General features: G+C 52.8%; 1 protein-coding gene across 4 annotated transcripts in view; it reads left to right on the forward strand.

Moving 5' to 3' along the window:
• Positions 1-19,649, forward strand: part of LOC135552680 (sodium-dependent serotonin transporter-like) — a 34,014-nt gene extending 14,365 nt beyond the window's left edge. For all 4 annotated transcript variants that reach the window (XM_064984448.1, XM_064984445.1, XM_064984447.1 and 1 more), the window contains exons 3-14: positions 163-297; positions 6,109-6,331; positions 10,631-10,769; positions 11,284-11,418; positions 12,158-12,261; positions 12,458-12,585; positions 13,485-13,597; positions 14,040-14,171; positions 15,776-15,875; positions 16,133-16,233; positions 16,323-16,490; positions 17,479-19,649. In XM_064984448.1, the coding sequence (XP_064840520.1) occupies positions 163-297; positions 6,109-6,331; positions 10,631-10,769; positions 11,284-11,418; positions 12,158-12,261; positions 12,458-12,585; positions 13,485-13,597; positions 14,040-14,171; positions 15,776-15,875; positions 16,133-16,233; positions 16,323-16,490; positions 17,479-17,550 (1,550 nt within the window). In that variant the 3' untranslated portion in view covers positions 17,551-19,649. The remainder of the gene's footprint in view (positions 1-162; positions 298-6,108; positions 6,332-10,630; positions 10,770-11,283; positions 11,419-12,157; positions 12,262-12,457; positions 12,586-13,484; positions 13,598-14,039; positions 14,172-15,775; positions 15,876-16,132; positions 16,234-16,322; positions 16,491-17,478) is intronic.
• Positions 19,650-20,114: the final 465 nt, after the last annotated feature.

Raw genomic sequence — 20,114 nt, forward strand, 5'->3', positions numbered from 1 at the left:
TATCTCCCCATCCCTCTCTCTCCCCACACTCCCCTTCTCCCCTCTGTATATCTCCCCATCCCTCTCTCTCCCCACACTCCCCTTCTCCCCTCTGTCTATCTCCCCATCCCTCTCTCTCCCCACACTCCACTTCTCCCCTCTGTCTTTTACCCGTGGTCCCAGGTGCCTTCCTGCTGCCCTACATGTTGATGGCAGTATTCGGCGGCGTGCCTCTGTTCTACATGGAGCTGGCACTGGGGCAGTTCCACCGCAGCGGCTGCATCTCCATCTGGAAACACATCTGCCCCATCTTCAAGGGTAAGAAGAGAGGGGGGGGGAGAGGAGAGGAGGGGAGGGGGTGGATTTGACAAATTTTTTTAACACAATGACGCTTGGCAAAACTATTTTTATAAGTGTTATGGAGAGGAGATGAGTCAGGGGAGAAGAGATGAGTCAGGGGAGAAGAGGAGTCAAGGGAGAAGAGATGAGTCAGGGGAGAAGAGGAGTCGAGGGAGAAGAGATGAGTCAGGGGAGAAGAGATGAGTCAGGAGAGAAGAGATGAGTCAGGAGAGAAGAGATGAGTCGGGAGAGAAGAGATGAGTCGGGGGAGAAGAGGAGTCAAGGGAGAAGAGATGAGTCGGGGGAGAAGAGATGAGTCGGGGGAGAAGAGATGAGTCGGGGGAGAAGAGATGATTTGGGAGAGAAGAGATGAGTCGGGGGAGAAGAGATGAGTCGGGGGAGAAGGGATGAGTCGGGAGAGAAGAGGAGTCGAGGGAGAAGAGATGAGTCAGGGGAGAAGAGATGAGTCAGGGGAGAAGAGGAGTCAAGGGAGAAGAGATGAGTCAGGGGAGAAGAGGAGATGAGGGAGAAGAGATGAGTCAGGGGAGAAGAGATGAGTTGGGAGAGAAGAGATGAGTCAGGAGAGAAGAGATGAGTCGGGAGAGAAGAGATGAGTCGGGGGAGAAGAGATGAGTCGGGGGAGAAGGGATGAGTCGGGGGAGAAGGGATGAGTCGGGGGAGAAGGGATGAGTCGGGGGAGAAGGGATGAGTCTCGGGAGAAGGGGTGAGCCGGGGGAGAAGAGATGAGTCGGGGGAGAAGAGGAGTCGGGGGGGAGGAGAGGAGTCGGGGGAGTTGAGGAGTCTGGGGAGGAGAGGCGTCGGGAGGGGGGAGGGGAGAGGAGTCGGGAGAGGAGAGGAGTCAGGAGGGGAGAGGAGTCAGGAGAGGGTAGGAATCAGGAGAGGAGTGGAGTCGGGGGAGGAGAGGAGTGGAGTCGGGAGAGGAGTGGAGTCGGGGGAGGAGAGGAGAGGAGTCGGGGGAGGAGTGGAGTCGGGGGAGGAGAGGAGTGGAGTCAGGTAGGAGAGGAGTGGAGTCAGGTAGGAGAGGGGTCGGAGTGGAGTCGGGGAGGAGATGAGTGGAGTCGGGGGAGGAGTGGAGTCGGGGGAGGAGTGGAGTCGGGGGAGGAGTGGAGTCGGGGAGGAGAGGAGTGGAGTCGGGGGAGGAGAGGAGTGGAGTCAGGTAGGAGAGGAGTGGAGTCAGGTAGGAGAGGGGTCGGAGTGGAGTCGGGGAGGAGATGAGTGGAGTCGGGGGAGGAGTGGAGTCGGGAGAGGAGAGGAGTGGAGTCGGGGGAGGAGAGGAGTGGAGTCGGGTGGAGGGAGGAGTGGAGTCGGGGGGAGGAGTGGAGTCGGGGGGGGGAGGAGTGGAGTCGGGGGAGGAGAGGAGTGGAGTCAAGGGAGGAGAGGAGTGGAGTCGAGGGAGAAGAGGAGTGGAGTCGGGGGAGGAGATGAGTGGAGTCGGGGGAGGAGAGGAGTGGAGTCGGGTAGGAGAGGAGTGGAGTCAGGTAGGAGAGGGGTCGGAGTGGAGTCGGGGAGGAGATGAGTGGAGTCGGGGGAGGAGTGGTGTCGGGGGAGGAGAGGAGTGGAGTCGGGGGAGGAGAGGAGTCGGGGGGGGAGGAGTGGGTGGAGTCAGGGGAGGAGAGGAGTGGAGTCGGGGGAGGAGAGGAGTGGAGTCAGGGGGAGGGGAGGGGGAGGGGGAGGAGTGGAGTCGGGGGGGAGGAGAGGAGTGGAGTGGGTCGGGGGGAGGAGTGGGAGGAGGGAGTCAGGAGTGGAGTCAGGGGAGGAGACGAGTGGAGTCGGGGGAGGAGAGGAGAGGAGTCGGGGGATGAGAAGAGTGGAGTCAGGTCAGGGAGGAGAGGAGTGGAGTCAGGGAAGGAGTGGAGTCAGGTTGGGGAGGAGAGGAGTGGAATCAAGGGAGGAGTGGACTCGGGAGAGGAGTCGGGGGAGGAGAGGAGTCGGGGGAGGAGATGAGTCGGGGGAGGAGAGAAGTCAAGAGAGAAGTCAGGGGAGGAGAGAAGTCAAGAGAGAAGTCGGGGGAGGAGAGGAGTCAAGAGAGAAGTCGGGGAAGGAGAGGAGTGGGGTCGGGGAGGAGAGGAGTGGAGTCAGGGGAGGAGTGGATTCGGGGGAGGAGGAGTCGGGGGGAGGAGTCGGGGAGGAGAAGAGTGGAGTCGGGGGGGGAGGAGTCGGGGAGGAGAGGTGTCGGGGGAGGAGAGGAGTGGAGTCGGGGGAGGAGAGGAGTCGGGGGAGGAGATGAGTCGGGGGAGGAGAGAAGTCAAGAGAGAAGTCGGGGGAGGAGAGGAGTCAAGCGAGAAGTCGGGGGAGGAGAGGAGAGGAGTCGGGGGATGAGAGGAGTGGAGTGGCATATCCAGAGAGACAGATAATATGAACTCTCCGACCCCTTCAGCACATTCCTCATGAAAGTCTCTGCATCCCCTTGTTGTGATGATGTCCAGCTCTCTGTTATGGAAATTGTCACATTTCTTACAGAAATGCCAGCATGCTTAGAAACATGATGTTATGTAAATCTCTGTTTCCAAATGTCATCTCCAACTTGAGTTGAACTTGAGTTAGCTTGAAAATAGACAGAGCAAGTGAGCACCGACCAGCGCCACAACACAGAGCACACCTTCATCTCAATCTTTCTTCTTATCTGGTCGGAGTCTGGTCATAGTGGTAGTGTAATCAGTCCAATGCCGGGGTCCACCACTTGCCTCGTCGCTCTCTCTACCCTACTCTCTTCCTCCTCTCTTATTCATAACTGTGTTAATCCTAACGTAAAAACAAACTCTCCTCTCTCCGTCACAAACTCTCTCCTCTCTCCGTCACAAACTCTCTCCTCTCCATCACAAACTCTCTCCTCTCCCTTATAAACTCTCTCCTCTCTCCATCACAAACTCTCTCCTCTCCATCACAAACCTTCTCCTCTCTGTCACAAACTCTCTCCTCTCCATCACAAACTCTCTCCTCTCCATCACAAACTCTCTCCTCTCCATCACAAACTCTCTCCTCTCCATCACAAACTCTCTCCTCTCCATCACAAACTCTCTCCTCTCCATCACAAACTCTCTCCTCTCCATCACAAACGTTCTCCTCTCCATCACAAACTCTCTCCTCTCCATCACAAACTCTCTTCTCTCTCGTTCCACCAGTTATTATCTTCACCATCTATAGATGGTGATTATAGGACATTATAATGTATATATCAAGCTAGATGCCATCAATCTCACACAAATCATCAAGGAACCCACCAGATACAACCCTAAATCTCTAAACAAGGGCACCCTCATAGACGTCATCCTGACCAACTGGCCCTCCAAATTCACCTCCGCCGTCTTCAACCAGGATCTCAGCGATCACTGCCTCATTGCCTGTATCCGCTACGGAGCCGCTGTCAAACGACAACCCCTCATCACTGTCAAACGCTCCCTAAAACACTTCTGTGAGCAGGCCTTTCTAATCGACCTGGCCCGGGTATCCTGGAAGGACATTGACCTCATCCCGTCAGTTGAGGATGCCTGGTTATTCTTTAAAAGTAACTTCCTCACCATTTTAGATAAGCATGCTCCGTTCAAAAAATTCAGAACTAAGAACAGATATAGCCCTTGGTTCACTCCAGACCTGACTGCCCTCGACCAGCACAAAAACATCCTGTGGCGGACTGCAATAGCATTGAATAGTCCCCGTGATATGCAACTGTTCAGGGAAGTCAGGAACCAATACACTCAGTCAGTCAGGAAAGCTATGGCCAGTTTCTTCAGGCAGAAATTTGCATCCTGCAGCTGCAACTCCAAAAAGTTCTGGGACACTGTGAAGTCCATGGAGAACAAAAGAACCTCCTCCCAGCTGCCCACTGCACTGAGGCTAGGTAACACGGTCACCACTGATAAATCCATGATTATCGAAAACTTCAACAAGCATTTCTCAACGGCTGGCCATGCCTTCCGCCTGGCTACTCCAACCTCGGCCAACAGATCCGCCCCCCCCCCCCCGCAGCTACTCGCCCAAGCCTCTCCAGGTTCTCCTTTACCCAAATTCAGATAGCAGATGTTCTGAAAGAGCTGCAAAACCTTGACCCGTACAAATCAGCTGGGCTTGACAATCTGGACCCTCTATTTCTGAAACTATCCGCCGCCATTGTCGCAACCCCTATTACCAGCCTGTTCAACCTCTCTTTCATATCGTCTGAGATCCCCAAGGATTGGAAAGCTGCCACAGTCATCCCCCTCTTCAAAGGGGGAGACACCCTGGACCCAAACTGTTACAGACCTATATCCATCCTGCCCTGCCTATCTAAGGTCTTCGAAAGCCAAGTCAACAAACAGGTCACTGACCATCTCGAATCACACCGTACCTTCTCCACTGTGCAATCTGGTTTCCAAGCCGGTCACGGGTGCACCTCAGCCACGCTCAAGGTACTAAACGATATCATAACGGCCATCGATAAAAGACAGTACTGTGCAGCCGTCTTCATTGACCTTGCCAAGGCTTTCGACTCTGTCAATCACCATATTCTTATCGGCAGACTCAGTAGCCTTGGTTTCTCTGATGACTGCCTTGCCTGGTTCACCAACTACTTTGTAGACAGAGTGCAGTGTGTCAAATCGGAGGGCATGCTGTCCGGTCCTCTGGCAGTCTCTATGGGGGTGCCACAGGGTTCAATTCTCGGGTCGACTCTTTTCTCTGTATATATCAATGATGTTGCTCTTGCTGCAGGCGATTCCCTGATCCACCTCTACGCAGACGACACCATTCTATATACTTCCGGCCCGTCCTTGGACACTGTGCTATCTAACCTCCAAACAAGCTTCAATGCCATACAACACTCCTTCCGTGGCCTCCAACTGCTCTTAAACTCTAGTAAAACCAAATGTATGCTTTTCAACCGTTCGCTACCTGCACACCTGACTAGTATCACCACCCTGGATGGTTCCGACCTTGAATATGTGGACATCTATAAGTACCTAGGTGTCTGGCTTGACTGTAAACTCTCTTTCCAGACTCATATCAAACATCTCCAATCGAAAATCAAATCCAGAATCGGCTTTCTATTCCGCAACAAAGCCTCCTTCACTCATGCCGCCAAACTTACCCTAGTAAAACTGACTATCCTACCGATCCTCGACTTCGGCGACGTCATCTACAAAATAGCTTCCAACACTCTACTCAGCAAACTGGATGCAGTTTATCACAGTGCCATCCGTTTTGTCACTAAAGCACCTTATACCACCCACCACTGCGACTTGTATGCTCTAGTCGGCTGGCCCTCGCTCCATATTCGGCGCCAGACCCACTGGTTCCAGGTCATGTACAAGTCCATGCTAGGTAAAGCTCCGCCTTATCTCAGTTCCCTGGTCACGATGGCAACACCCACCCGTAGCACGCGCTCCAGCAGGTGTATCTCACTGATCATCCCTAAAGCCAACACCTCATTTGGCCGCCTTTCGTTCCAGTTTTCTGCTGCCTGTGACTGGAACGAATTGCAGAAATCGCTGAAGTTGGAGACTTTTATCTCCCAAATGAGAACTTGTTCTCAACTAGCCTACCTGGTTAAATAAAGGTGAAATAAAAAAAATAAAAAAATAAAGGGGCTGTACAGGTTCATGACAAGTCTGACGATGCATTATAATAACTGCATTGTAATGCATTATACCTGTACAGTCGTGAAGTCAGGTGTTATTTTTCTTTCTGCTATCGGCTTTGCCATCTGCATCATAGCGCTGTACAACATCATGTCAAACTTTCCTCCCTCCCTCTCTCTCTCTCTCTCTCTCTCTCCCTTTCTCTCCCTCCCTCTAGGTGTGGGCTTCGCCATCTGCATCATAGCGCTGTACATTGCGTTCTACTACAACACCATCATGGCGTGGGCCCTGTACTACCTGCTGGCGTCGTTCCGGCCCACCCTGCCCTGGACCACGTGCTCCAACCCCTGGAACACGGTCAACTGTCTCCGCTACCTGTCCACAGACAGCAACGTCACCTGGACCAACACGTCCACCTCGCCCGCCGAGGAGTTCTATACGTAAGTCAAGACCATGTAAGTGCAAAGGAGCATGGCGGAGGGACGAGCACAGAGATGCCAGCGACAGTGGAGGAGAGAGGGGTAGACGGCATGATGGGCTCGATAGAGAAGAGAGAGTCGAGACGGGGCAGAGTGACTGGGTGGGTGGATGAAAGGCAGGTAGGGAAGATGGACAAGTGGAGGGAGATAAGGATGTGGCGGATTGACGGGAGGTAAAACGAGAGGAAGGAGGCAGTGGGTGAAACAATGAGGAGGGATGTTTCCTATAGGGTATACAGACGGTAGACAGGCTACACTTTCAAACAATTGTAGTTGTTTAAACTAATTAGTATTAACGGGTTCCACCTCTTGTCAGTTAAAGTGTTACCTGAACTTGAAAGGTTAAGTCGACCCAAACGTAGCTCCAACTTGAGAAAACTTAGGCGAAAAGTCGGTCAACTGCACCAATGTGTCGGAGGAAACACCGTTCAAGTGACGACTGGGGTCAGCCTGCAGGCGCCAGGCCCGCCACAAGGAGTCGCTAGAGTGCGATGAGCGCAAACCCGGACGATGCTGGGCCAATTGTGCGCCGCCCTATGTGACTCCCGACTTCATCACTACTTTTAACAGAGCTGATTCAGCACAGTTGAAATCAGTCATTGACAGAGACATGGTGGCCTAGCAGGAAGAATGGAGGCTGGTGGGAGGAGCTATAGGAGGACGGGCTCATTGGAATGGAACAGAGTCAAATGTGGTTTCCATATGTTTATGTGTTTGATACCGTTCCATTCCAGCCATTACAGTGAGCCCGTCCTCCTATAGCTCCTGTCCAACATGTAAGTTGAAAGAATTGTATGTCAAAACCCCTCTGTGTGTGTGTGTGTGTGTGTGTGTGTAGGTGTGTGTGTGTGTGTGTTTGAGACTTGTTCCACAGCCTTTTTGAGAGAGACCGAGAGTTCTTTTAGCCAAGTTAACTTATACCCTTCTTCAGTTGTTTTATTTTGTTAATTCAACCTTTATTTAAACGAGGCACGTCAGTTGGATCAGCATCACGCATCTACATTATGTTTGTTCAGTTTGTAGCCTTGTCGTTTTCATTTGATCCATCTCTTGCCTACTCCCTTCTCCATCTCTTGCCTACTCCCTTCTCCATCTCTTGCCTACTCCCTTCTCCATCTCTTGCCTACTCCCTTCTCCATCTCTTGCTTACTCCCTACTCCATCTCTTGCCTACTCCCTTCTCCATCTCTTGCCTACTCCCTACTCCATCTCTTGCCTACTCCCTTCTCCATCTCTTGCCTACTCCATCTCTTGCCTACTCCCTTCTCCATCTCTTGCCTACTCCATCTCTTGCCTACTCCCTTCTCCATCTCTTGCCTACTCCCTTCTCCATCTCTTGCCTACTCCATCTCTTGCCTACTCCCTTCTCCATCTCTTGCCTACTCCCTTCTCCATCTCTTTCTCCATCTCTTGCCTACTCCCTTCTCCATCTCTTGCCTACTCCCTTCTCCATCTCTTGCCCACTCCCTTCTCCATCTCTTGCCTACTCCATCTCTTGCCTACTCCCTTCTCCATCTCTTGCATACTCCCTTCTCCATCTCTTGCCTACTCCATCTCTTGCCTACTCCCTTCTCCATCTCTTGCCTACTCCCTTCTCCATCTCTTGCCTACTCCCTACTCCATCTCTTGCCTACTCCCTTCTCCATCTCTTGCCTACTCCCTTCTCCATCTCTTGCCTACTCCATCTCTTGCCTACTCCCTTCTCCATCTCTTGCCTACTCCCTTCTCCATCTCTTGCCTACTCCCTTCTCCATCTCTTGCCTACTCCATCTCTTGCCTACTCCCTTCTCCATCTCTTGCATACTCCCTTCTCCATCTCTTGCCTACTCCATTCTCCATCTCTTGCATACTCCCTTCTCCATCTCTTGCCTACTCCATCTCTTGCCTACTCCCTTCTCCATCTCTTGCCTACTCCCTTCTCCATCTCTTGCCTACTCCCTTCTCCATCTCTTGCCTACTCCCTACTCCATCTCTTGCCTACTCCCTTCTCCATCTCTTGCCTACTCCCTACTCCATCTCTTGCCTACTCCCTTCTCCATCTCTTGCATACTCCCTTCTCCATCTCTTGCCTACTCCATCTCTTGCCTACTCCCTTCTCCATCTCTTGCCTACTCCCTTCTCCATCTCTTGCCTACTCCATCTCTTGCCTACTCCATCTCTTGCCTACTCCCTTCTCCATATCTTGCCTACTCCCTTCTCCATCTCTTGCCTACTCCCTTCTCCATCTCTTGCCTACTCCATCTCTTGCCTACTCCCTTCTCCATCTCTTGCCTACTCCCTTCTCCATCTCTTGCCTACTCCCTTCTCCATCTCTTGCCTACTCCCTTCTCCATGTCTTGCCTACTCCCCATCTCCACAACTCCCCCTCTCCATATCCCCCCATCTCCACATCTCCACATCTCCCCCATCTCCCCCTCTCCACATCTCCCCCTCTCCACATCTCCCCCATCTCCCCCACCTCCACATCTCCACATCTCCCCATCTCCACATCTCCACATCTCCACATCTCCCCCATCTCCCCATCTCCCCATCTCCCCCATCTCCCCAATCTCCCCATCTCCCCATCTCCACATCTCCACATCTCCCCATCTCCACATCTCCACATCTCCCCCTCTCCCCATCTCCCCCATCTCCACATCTCCCCATCTCCCCCATCTCCCCATCTCCCCCATCTCCACATCTCCCCATCTCCCCATCTCCCCATCTCCCACATCTCCCATCCCCATCTCTCCCCATCTCCACATCTCCACATCTCTCCCCATCTCCCATCTCCCCATCTCCACATCCCCATCTCCACATCTCCCCATCTCCATATCTCCACATCTCCCATCTCCCCATCTCCACATCTCCCATCTCCCACATCTCCCCATCTCATCCCCATCTCCCCATCTCCACATCTCCCCATCTCCCATCTCCCCCATCTCCACATCTCCCCATCTCCCCATCTCCCATCTCCACATCCCATCTCCCATCTCCCATCTCCCCATCTCATCCCCATCTCCCATCTCCACATCTCCCATCTCCCCCATCTCTCCCCATCTCCCCATCTCCCCATCTCCACATCTCCACATCTCCCCATCCCCATCTCCCCATCTCCACATCTCCACATCTCCACATCTCATCTCCCCATCCCATCTCCCCATCTCCCCATCTCCACATCTCCCCATCTCATCTCCCATCTCCCCATCCCCATCTCATCTCCCCATCTCCCCATCCCCATCTCTCCCCATCTCCACATCTCCCATCTCCACATCTCCCCATCTCACATCCCCATCTCCATCATCTCCCCATCTCCACATCTCCCCATCTCCCCATCTCCCCATCTCCACATCTCCCATCTCCCCATCTCCCCATCTCCACATCTCCACATCTCCCCCATCTCCCCATCTCCCCATCTCCCCCATCTCCCCATCTCCCATCCCACATCTCCCCATCTCCCCATCTCCCCATCTCCACATCTCCACATCTCCCCATCTCCACATCTCCCCATCTCCACATCTCCACATCTCCCCATCTCCACATCTCCACATCTCCCCTCTCCCCATCTCCCCCTCTCCCCATCTCCCCCCCCATCTCCCATCTCCCCATCTCCCATCTCCCCATCTCCCCATCTCCCCATCTCCACATCTCCCCCTCTCCCCATCTCCCCCATCTCTCCCCATCTCTCCACATCTCCCCATCTCCCACATCTCCCCATCTCCCCATCTCCACATCTCCCCATCATCTCCCCATCTCCCCATCTCCCCCATCTCCCATCTCCACATCTCCCCATCTCATCTCCCATCTCCCCATCCCCATCTCCACATCTCATCCACATCTCCCCCCTCCCCATCTCCCCATCTCCCCATCTCCACATCTCCCCATCATCCCCCATCTCCACATCTCCCCCTCTCCCCATCTCCCCCATCTCCACATCTCCCCCTCTCCCCATCTCCCCCATCTCCACATCTCCCCATCTCCCCCATCTCCCCCTCTCCCCATCTCTCCATCCCCTCTTCTCAACCTTCTTTCCCAGCGCATCATCTTCTCATCTCCCCCATCTGATTTCTCATCTTCATCTCCACAATCCCTCTCCCCCCTCCCTGTTTCCATCCCCTTCTCCCTTCTTTCCCCATCCCTCTCTCCTGACAATCCCTCTCCCCTCCCTGTTTGGACCCCCCCTCTCCCCATCCCTCTCTCTCACCCCTCCCTCTCCTCATCCCCCTCTCTCTTTACCCTCCTCTCCTCATCCATTTTGCTCATCCCTCTCTGTTCCGTATAGGCGTCAGGTACTGCAGGTACACCTGTCTCCAGGTCTGCACCAGCTAGGCAGTGTGAGTTGGCAGCTGGCTCTCTGCCTCCTGTTCATCTTCACCATCGTCTACTTCAGCATCTGGAAGGGAGTCAAGACCTCTGGCAAGGTGAGCAGAGGGATGGACAAACAGTAGATGATAGTCGGTAAATACTGTGAAATCTGTTTCTCACTGATGTCTTTTATTCACACGTGCCCATCTCTCTTTCCCTCTCTTTCTCTCTCCCCCACCCGTCTCTCTCTCTCTCCCTCCCCCTCCCTCTCTCTCTCCCCCACCCTCTCTCTCTCTCGCTCTCTCTCGCCCCCACCCTGCTCTCTCTCTTTCCCTCTCTTTCTCTCTCCCCCACCCGTCTCTCTCTCTCGCTCCCCCTCTCTCTCTCTCTCTCTCTCTCTCCCCCACCACTCTCTCTCGCTCCCCCTCCCTCCCCCTCTCTCTCTCCCCCACCCCCCTCTCTCTCCCCCCCACCCCTCTCTCTCCCTCCCCCTCCCTCTCTCTCCCTCTCTATCTCTCGCCCCCACCCTGCTCTCTCTCTCTCTCTCTCTCTCTCTCTCTCTCTCTCTCCCTCCCCCACCCTTCTCTCTCTCTCTCGCCCCCCCCTCTCTCCCCCACCCTTCTCTCTCAGGTGGTGTGGGTGACAGCCACCTTCCCCTACCTTGTCTTGCTGGTGCTACTCGTTCGTGGGGCCACTCTGCCCGGGGCCTGGAGGGGCGTGGTCTTCTACCTCAAACCTGACTGGGGGAAACTACTCAGCACCACAGTGAGTTAGCCAACTATTGGTGTCGGTTTCCAGCCAATCTTGTGTCATCATACAACATGCTGACATCGAATTTTTCTGCCTGATGTCTTCCTAATCTCTAGTTTGTCTCTCACACTCTCCCTCTCCCCCTCTCTCTCCCTCTCCCCCCTCTCTCTCACTCTCTCTCTCCCCCTCTCTCTCTCTCTCTCTCTCTCTCTCTCTCTCTCTCTCTCTCTCTCTCTCTCCCTCTCCCCTCTCTCTCTCTCTCCTTCTCCCCCCCCTCTCCCCCTCTCCCTTTTCTTTCTCCCACTCTCCCCCCTCTCTCGCCCTATCTCTTCCTCTCAATCCCCTCCTCTCTCCCTCCCTCTCTCCCCCTCTCTCTCTCCCCATCTCCCCCTCTCTCTCCCCCCTCTTCCCTCTCCCTTTTCTCTCTCTCTCCCTCTCGCTCCCCTCCTCTCCCCTCTCACCTCTCTCCCTCTCCCCCTCTCCCTCTCCCCCTCTCTCCCGCTCTCTTTCTCTGTCCTTCTCTCTCCCCCTCACTCTCTCCCCCTCCCTTTAACTCTCCCTCTCTCTTTCCCTATTTCTCTCCTCTCTCTCCACCTCTTTCTCTCCCCCTCTCTCGCTCCCTCTCTCTCCCCTCCCATTCTCTCCCCCTCCCTTTCTCTCTCCCTCTCTCCTCTCCCTCCCTCTCTCCTCTCTCTCTCCACCTATTTCTCTCCCCCCATCTCTCTCCCTCTCTCTCTCCCCCTCTCTCTCACAGGTATGGATTGATGCTGCAGCTCAGATCTTCTTCTCTCTGGGGCCAGGTTTTGGGGTGCTCCTGGCCTTTGCCAGCTACAACCCCTTTCACAACAACTGCTACAAGTCAGACTCCATTTCTCTTGATACAGTACAATCTGTTTATGAACCTGCCATGTGAAATGTTTTATGTTGCCTGTGACTGGTTGTTAATCCTCTCTCTTCTCCTATCACCCTCTTTCTGTCTCTATCTTTCTCCCTCTCTCTCCACCTCCCTACTTTTCTCTTCCCCTCTCACCATCCCTTTATCCCCCTCTCTCAGGGATGCGTTGGTGACCAGCTCTGTGAACTGCCTGACCAGTTTCCTCTCTGGGTTTGTCATCTTTACTGTGCTCGGCTACATGGCTGAGATGCGCAAAATAGGCGTGGAGACCGTAGCCAAGGATGCTGGTAAATCAATCAAATCCCAAATTGAAAATCGACTTTTCATATGTAGCAGTTGTTGTACGATTTATTTATTTTACATCAGGGCCCATATTCATAAGAGTCTCAGAGTAGGAGTGCTGATCTAGGATCAGGTGTCCTCTCCCTTCGCTTGTAATCTTATTCAATATGATCTTAAAGGCCCAGTGCAGTCAAAAACATGATTTTCCTGTGTTTTATATATATTTCCACACTATGAGGTTGGTATAATACTGTGAAATAGTGAAAAGGATGATAATGCCCTTTTAGTGTAGGAGCTGTTTGAAAAGAGCTCCTGAAATTTCAGCCTGTTCTGCTGGGATCGAGGTTTGGCCTTCCATGGTGACATCACCAATAAGAAAGAGCACCAAACCTCTACCAATAACAGCTAGTTTTCAGTTTCCCCCTCCCCACTCAGACCACTCCCAGACAGTCCTTGCTAAATTCTTGCTTGAGAAATTGCTCTTTGCTAGAAAGTAGGAGTGGGTGACCAGATCCTAGATCCAGCACTCCTTCTCTGAGACGCTTTGGGAACACAGGCCCAGATAGTTCAGAGGTTATCTGAGGTCAGACATCTGGCAAGTGAGTACAGCCCAGACCGTGGAGAGTCCTAAGGTAAGAAAGAGAGTTCAAAGAGAGGACATAACAAATTCTCTGCTACGGTTCTAGTTACTCTCGCCTCCATCAAGACAGGACTAAGTGCTCACTATTCCTTTTTGATCAAGGCCCAACACCATATATAACATCCTCAGGGACCCGTATGGAAATAATTACGATGCCTTAAGTGGTTTCAAACATGAAAGAAGACAGTTAAGATGCCACATTTCGACCGTGTGTGTGTGTGTGTGCTCCCTTTCCTAACGTGTTGACTGTCTGTCTTCTGCCAGGTCCCAGTCTGCTGTTCATCATCTATGCTGAAGCCATCGCCAACATGCCCGCTGCCACCTTCTTCGCCATCATCTTCTTCCTCATGATCATCATGCTGGGGCTGGACAGCACGGTCAGTGGCACACACACACAGTATGCACACAGAATGATGAGACTGGTTTTCAAATCAGTTCTCCTTTCTTACATAAATGTACTTCTATTATGTGTACTAGTTTATTGAGTGTGTTGAGTGTGTATTCAGCCAGGTTCTGAGTGTGGGTGGGGGAGGGGGGGGGGTGTACTGTCAGCAGAACTTATTGTTATGCATAAGGGCCAGTTTGTGTCTTTCTGTCTGGGTTTGCCTGTTTATAGAGATTTTCTATAGCTGCGCTATGATTTTTTCCTCTCTCTCACTCATCATTCTCATCTGTCTCTCCTTTTCTCTCTCTCTCTCTCTCTCTCTCTCTCTCTCTCTCTCTCCTCTGAGTTACTCCTCTACTGGCTCCTACTCCTTCTCTCTCTCTCTCAATTCAAATTTCAATTTAATGTCTCTCCCATCTTGTCTCCCTGTGTAGTTTGCCGGTCTGGAGGGGGTGATCACAGCCATGCTGGATGAGTTCCCCCAATTGTTGTCTAGGAGGAGGGAGTTGTTTGTCCTGGGTCTGGTGTGTGTCTGCTACCTGGGAGCGCTCTCCACCCTCACCTATGTGAGTCTCCACTCACCTAGCCTCGGTCCCTCTCCCACTCAACCTCGGTCCCTTTCCCACTCAGCCTCGGTCACACTCCCACGCAGCCTCGGTCCCACTCCCACGCAGTCTCGGCCCCTCTTCCACTCAGCCTCGGTCCCTCTCCCACTCAACCTCGGTCCCTTTCCCACTCAACCTCGGTCCTTTTCCCACGCAGCCTCAGTCCCACTCCCACGCAGCCTCGGTCCCACTCCCACGCGGCCTAGGTCCCACTTCCACCTGGCCTCGGTCCCACTCCCACTCGGCCTTGGTCCCTTTCCCACTCAGCCTCGGTCCCACTCCCATGCAGCCTTGGTCCCACTCCCACGCAGCCTCGGTCCCGCTCCCAACCGGCCTCGGTCACGCTCCCACGCGGCCTAGGTCCCACTCCCATCTTGCCTCAAACCCACTCCCACGCGGCCTCGATCCCTTTCCCACTCGGCCTCAGTCCCTCTCCCACCCAGCCTCGGTCCAACTCCCACGGAGCCTCGGTCCCACTCCCACCCAGCCTTGGTCCCACTCCCACGCAGCCTCAGTCCCTCTCCCAATCAGCTCTGTCCCACTCCACGCAGCCTCGGCCCCACTCCCACCCAGCCTCGGTCCCACTCAGCCTCGTTCCCACTCCTACTCAGCCTTGGTCCCACTCCCACCCGCCTCGGGCCCACTCCCACCTAGTCTCAGTCCCATTCCTACTCAGCCTCGGTCCTACCTCCACTCAGCCTCGGTCCCACTCAGCATCGGTCCCACTCCCACCCAGCCTCGGTCCCACTCCCACTCAGTCTCGGTCCCACCCAGCCTCGGTCCCACTTCCATGCAGTCTTGGTCCCACTCCCACGCAGCCTCGGCCCCGGTCCCACGGCCTCGGTCACGCTCCCAGCCTCGGTCCCATTCCCATCTTACCTCGAACCCACTCCCACGCGGCCCGATCCCTTTCCCAGTCTCAGTCCCACTCCCACCGAGCCTCGGTCCCACTCAAACACAGCCTCGGTCCCATTCCTACTCAGCCTCGGTCCTACCTCCACTCAGCCTCGGTCCCACTCAGCCTCGGTCCCACTCCCACCCAGCCTCGGTCCCACTCCCACCCAGTCTCGGTCCCACTCCCACCCAGCCTCGGTCCCACTCCCAAGCAGCCTCAGTCCCACTCCCACCCAGCCTCAGTCCCACTCCCACCCAGTCTCGGTCCCACTCCCACCCAGCCTCGGTCCCACTCCTACTCGGCCTCGGTCCCACTCCCACCCAGCCTCGGTCCCACTCCCACCCAGCCTCGGTCCCACTCCCACCCAGCTTCGGTCCCACTCCCAAGCAGCCTCGGTCCCACTCCCAAGCAGCCTCGGTCCCACTCCCACCCAGCCTTGTTCCCACTCCCAAGCAGCCTCGGTCCCACTCCCAAGCAGCCTCGGTCCCACTCCCAAGCAGCCTCGGTCCCACTCCCACGCAGCCTCGGTCCCACTCGGGAAACAAGTCGAAAATAAGCTCCGGTGGAACATCAGCAGTATATACTGTATAAATGTCTCTATAGCTTTTGTCTCTTTAGTCTCTGTGGCTTGTTTCCCAACACCCATGCTTTCTCTGGAAATCTGTTTTAGGGAGGTGCGTTTGTGGTGAAACTGTTTGAGGAGTACGCCACAGGACCTGCTGTCATCACTGTGGTCTTCCTAGAAGTCATCGCTGTTTCCTGGTTCTACGGTAAACGGCTGACAATGATATTGTTGACAAGGCTCACATAGTCTGACATTCTTTGGATTCAGCTTTTTTTGTTTATGGTTGATTTAAGGGATGTGTGTTTGTGATTGGTTTGTAGCCTGTCTGCCCTAGACTGTCTTCACTAGACATTTCTAATTTGGGACAATGAAGACACTGGATGGATTGTTTGATTGATTTCTACTCCATATTGAGACTAAAGTGTGTGTGAGTGCATGTGTTTCATTGTGTGTCTGTGTCAGGCACCAGTCGTTTCTGCGCTGATGTCAATATGATGCTGGGCTTCTCCCCTGGACTATTCTGGAGGGTGTGCTGGGTAGCCATCTGTCCCATCTTCCTACTGGTGAGCCCCCCCCCCCCCCCAGACACACAAACACCGGCACTATATTCCTATTCGAAACACAACTACATCTATGTCTCATCTCTCCTCAGTTCATCATTGTCAGTTTCCTGGCGTTCCCCCCGGAGGTCAAGTTGTTTGACTACATCTACCCACCCTGGACCACAGTTCTGGGCTACTGCATCGGGGTGTCCTCCTTCATCTGTGTACCAGCCTACATGGTGTACCACCTGCTCACTGCCAAAGGGACCTTTAAACAGGTAAGAGTCTCCAGAGGCCTTGGGGAGGGCCTCTCCCCCTCCAGTCCCCCTCCAGTCCCCCTTCCGTCCTACTAACAGAGGAAACAATCAAAGGGAGAGATGCAGAGAGTAGGAATAGAAGCCACCACGGCTTCCAGACCTTACGGTTCAGACACTCGCGTGTGCAAGCACAAAACACACACAAACACACACACGCTAACATAGACAAGCGACAGACACCGCGGCACCTGCACACTGTCACGTTGCCAAGCCAGAAAACAGCTCCTTGTTTGAGAAGCCAGACCAACATCAAACAGCCTTGTACACACAGCGCCTCCCTCTCTCCTCTCCCTGCCTTTGATGAACCTGTCATCCAATGAGCCCAGTGTTTGCCCCAGTGCCTCACCGCACAATGGGACTGAAAGACACTGTCAGCAGAGGGGTGTGTGTGTGTTACAAAGTGTGTTCTGGTCGTACATCTGTCTTAGTGTGTGTGTGTTACGTGTGTGTTCTGGTCGTACATCTGTGTTAGTGTGTGTGTGTTACGTGTGTGAGCGTTGTATGCCTAACCTGCCGCTGCAGCCAGTGAGTGTAGACAGACGGATCAGAGCGAGGTTAGGATGACATGAAGTCTGTGTGACAGCGCTCAATAACAACGATCTGTCGGGTTACGCCACAGTTTTACCAGGCACCACTTCTTGCGCTCAGACTACCAGAAATCTGTCACTTTCAATGGGAGCAGACGCGGGAAAGTCCTTATGAGTGGAGCGACTGTGCAATAACCAATCCGAGGAAAGGAGGGTCTCGCTCGATAGCTTTGACACTGTGCTGGATAGGCTAACAGCCAACGTGCCAATTTGCATGTTGTTTGGAAGATTCCACACGAAAACTTCTAGTGTTACAAGGTGAGCCCAACCCTCAATGACAGTGGCTTGGATGAAATAACTCTGGTGTCCCCTCCTACCCCTCTCTTCTCTGTCCCGCCCTTCCTCCCTTCCTTATCCCTCAGCGTCTCCTGAATGGCATCACCCCTGTACCCAGTGGGCCTCACAGTGACATTATCATCACCCACGCCGTCTGACCCAGTGGTCTGACCAGGCCGGGTGGACTACACCACCCTCTGCTGGACATAGAGCACAACTGCAGGTTGGGGAGGGTTCACCCCCCCCCCCTACTTCTCCTCCAGAACCCCCACAGCAGACTACCGAAGCACAGAGGCACCCTATTCACCCCACTTACCCCAGGGCTGAGGTGGGGGCGCTGGGCCACACTGTCTGCAGCAGCCCACACACCTCCTCCGTTGTCTCCCTCCTGGCTCATTCTGTTAGCGGCTAATGTCGTCACTGGTTTCATACTGGGCCACGCTGGTCAGAGCATTTCAACCACCAGACAGAGGGGTTTTAGATGCCACAGCACAATGGCATGTGTACTGTTATTGAAGTGTAATGTTGCCTTTCAAGTCTATACCTGTCCATTACAATTGGAATCCATCCACACAGTATGAGGCATAAACATACACGCTTCCTTGTCTCTGCTCTGTCAGGTCCACGAAACAATGTTTATATCACTAGCAAACATCTCATCTCACGGCTTCGTTCGACCCGTTGTATCCTTGTTTCATGAGTTCTGCGTTCAGATATTTAGCTGGGCCTTGATTGCAAAATGCAGGTATCTTTTTTAAGTTTCTCTATGAAACCAAATATTCCATGGCTATTTCTACAGGTATTTCCAGATGTGAGCTGTTGTCCTGCTTTAGGATGACTTGGTGGGAGCTTGTCAGTGTTTCTGAACGGGATGACTGAACCTATGAAGGGCCTTGATGATGAGTGTCAGAGCGTCTCCACACGGTGAAGCGCTGTATGTTGGTGTTGTATGACACACTGCAGTACTGATTATGCTCTGTAAGCGTATCCATGTTGTTGGGGGACATAGAGACCAGTTCAGAAGAGAAAACAGGGCTTTGTCCAGTTATGTGGGGGGATTCTTCAGCTGCAGTATGGAAGGCTCCGGTGCGCGTGTGCACAGGCGGCTCTAGACAGAAATGGAAGGAAGGTGGGGAGAAGCTACCCTGTGCAGATCAGAAGGAGTGGGTTATATTATCCCAATGTAAGATGTATATTTATTTGAAATAATCATTATTGCTGTCAAATCTATACGTTCATGTGTTTATCTCATTGACTATAAACGGACATGCTGATTTTAGTTTGATTTAGTTTCTTAATATGTAAAACACCATTTGCACGCTAACTGCCGACATCGGGAACCCAGTATTGAACACAACTATGTTGATCTCCTTCATCTCCGTCTCTCAGTCTTCAAGGATGTGTCTAAAAACAGGTATCGGTCTTTCCTTTCGACCAAATAGTCTGTTGTGTGTTGGAATGGGAGTCGTAGTATGACGTGTGTATTAAGTGAGTCTTGGTGTCGGTGTGTGTCTCTTTGTTCTGTGAATACTTGTCTACTCTCTTGAATGGATTATGTTTGTGTGTGCAGCAGACCAGGGTGCAAATACTATAGGGAATATTTCAAGTACTTTATGTTTCTTTGGCCTGCCTAGTGCCAGATGGGCGGGGTTTGTTTTAGCCTGCCTCGTGCCAGATGGGCGGGGTTTGTTTTAGCCTGCCTCGTGCCAGATGGGCGGGGTTTGCAGGATTGCGACTGTTCTATTGGTTTCGTTGAACCAGGCAAGTTCAATCAAATCTGAAGTATTTGAAACGATTTCAAATAGTATTTTAACTGGGGATTGGTGTATGTGTGTCTAAGCGTGCATACCTTGCGAGCGTGCATACATGAGTGTGCCTGTATACACGTGTGTGTGTGTGTGTGTGTCAGCGTGCATGTGTGTGTACATTATGAACTGAAGTAGCAGTGTCAGACTCTGTCAACTTTGTCAGTGTGTGTAACCTGTGTGTGCATGCCAGTGTGTGTAACCTGTGTGTTCAGGCCAGTGTGTGTAACCTGTGCTTCAGCTTGCGTCCGTGACCTTGTCTTGTTCCTCTCCAAAATATCCAATGAAGATGATAAAGCCACTCCCTCGTACCTCTCCAGCCTATATAATGTATGATCTATGTATGTCTGTTAAAGAATGTATTGAGAAATAAACCTGTATAGAAGAAAGATATACATATTATATGAATTCATTAATAAACAAAGTTAAGATGTAAATGAGTAGCTGTGCCTCTTGCATTCCCCCCCCCCCCCCACAATGCTTTTGTAATACTGTTTTGTATGTTTTGTAACATTGTAACACTTGAATTGGGTTAATTTCTGAGATTATTTAAGGAGTGAGGTAGTTTAATGCCGAGGGCACAGTTAGACAGGCCATTTTCTGCTATACATATTCCACCACTAAGGGCACTAGTTAGGGCCAGGTGCTTGAAGCACCAAGGCTTGATAAGTGATTGCTCAAAGGAGTGGGTGATTGGCAGGTAATTAGTTATTGGGAGATGGGTCAAAGATTTTTGATTATATTGACAAGATAGACACCAACACAATTAGACCCAACCAAATCATGAGAAAACAAACAGATAATCACTTGACACATTGGAAGGAATTAACAAGAAAACTGCGCAAACTAGAATGCTATTTGGCCCTAAACAGAGAGTACACAATGGCAGAATACCTGACCACTGTGACTGACCCAAA

Source organism: Oncorhynchus masou, chromosome 13 (assembly GCF_036934945.1).
Source record: "Oncorhynchus masou masou isolate Uvic2021 chromosome 13, UVic_Omas_1.1, whole genome shotgun sequence".
Lineage (NCBI taxonomy): Eukaryota > Metazoa > Chordata > Actinopteri > Salmoniformes > Salmonidae > Oncorhynchus > Oncorhynchus masou.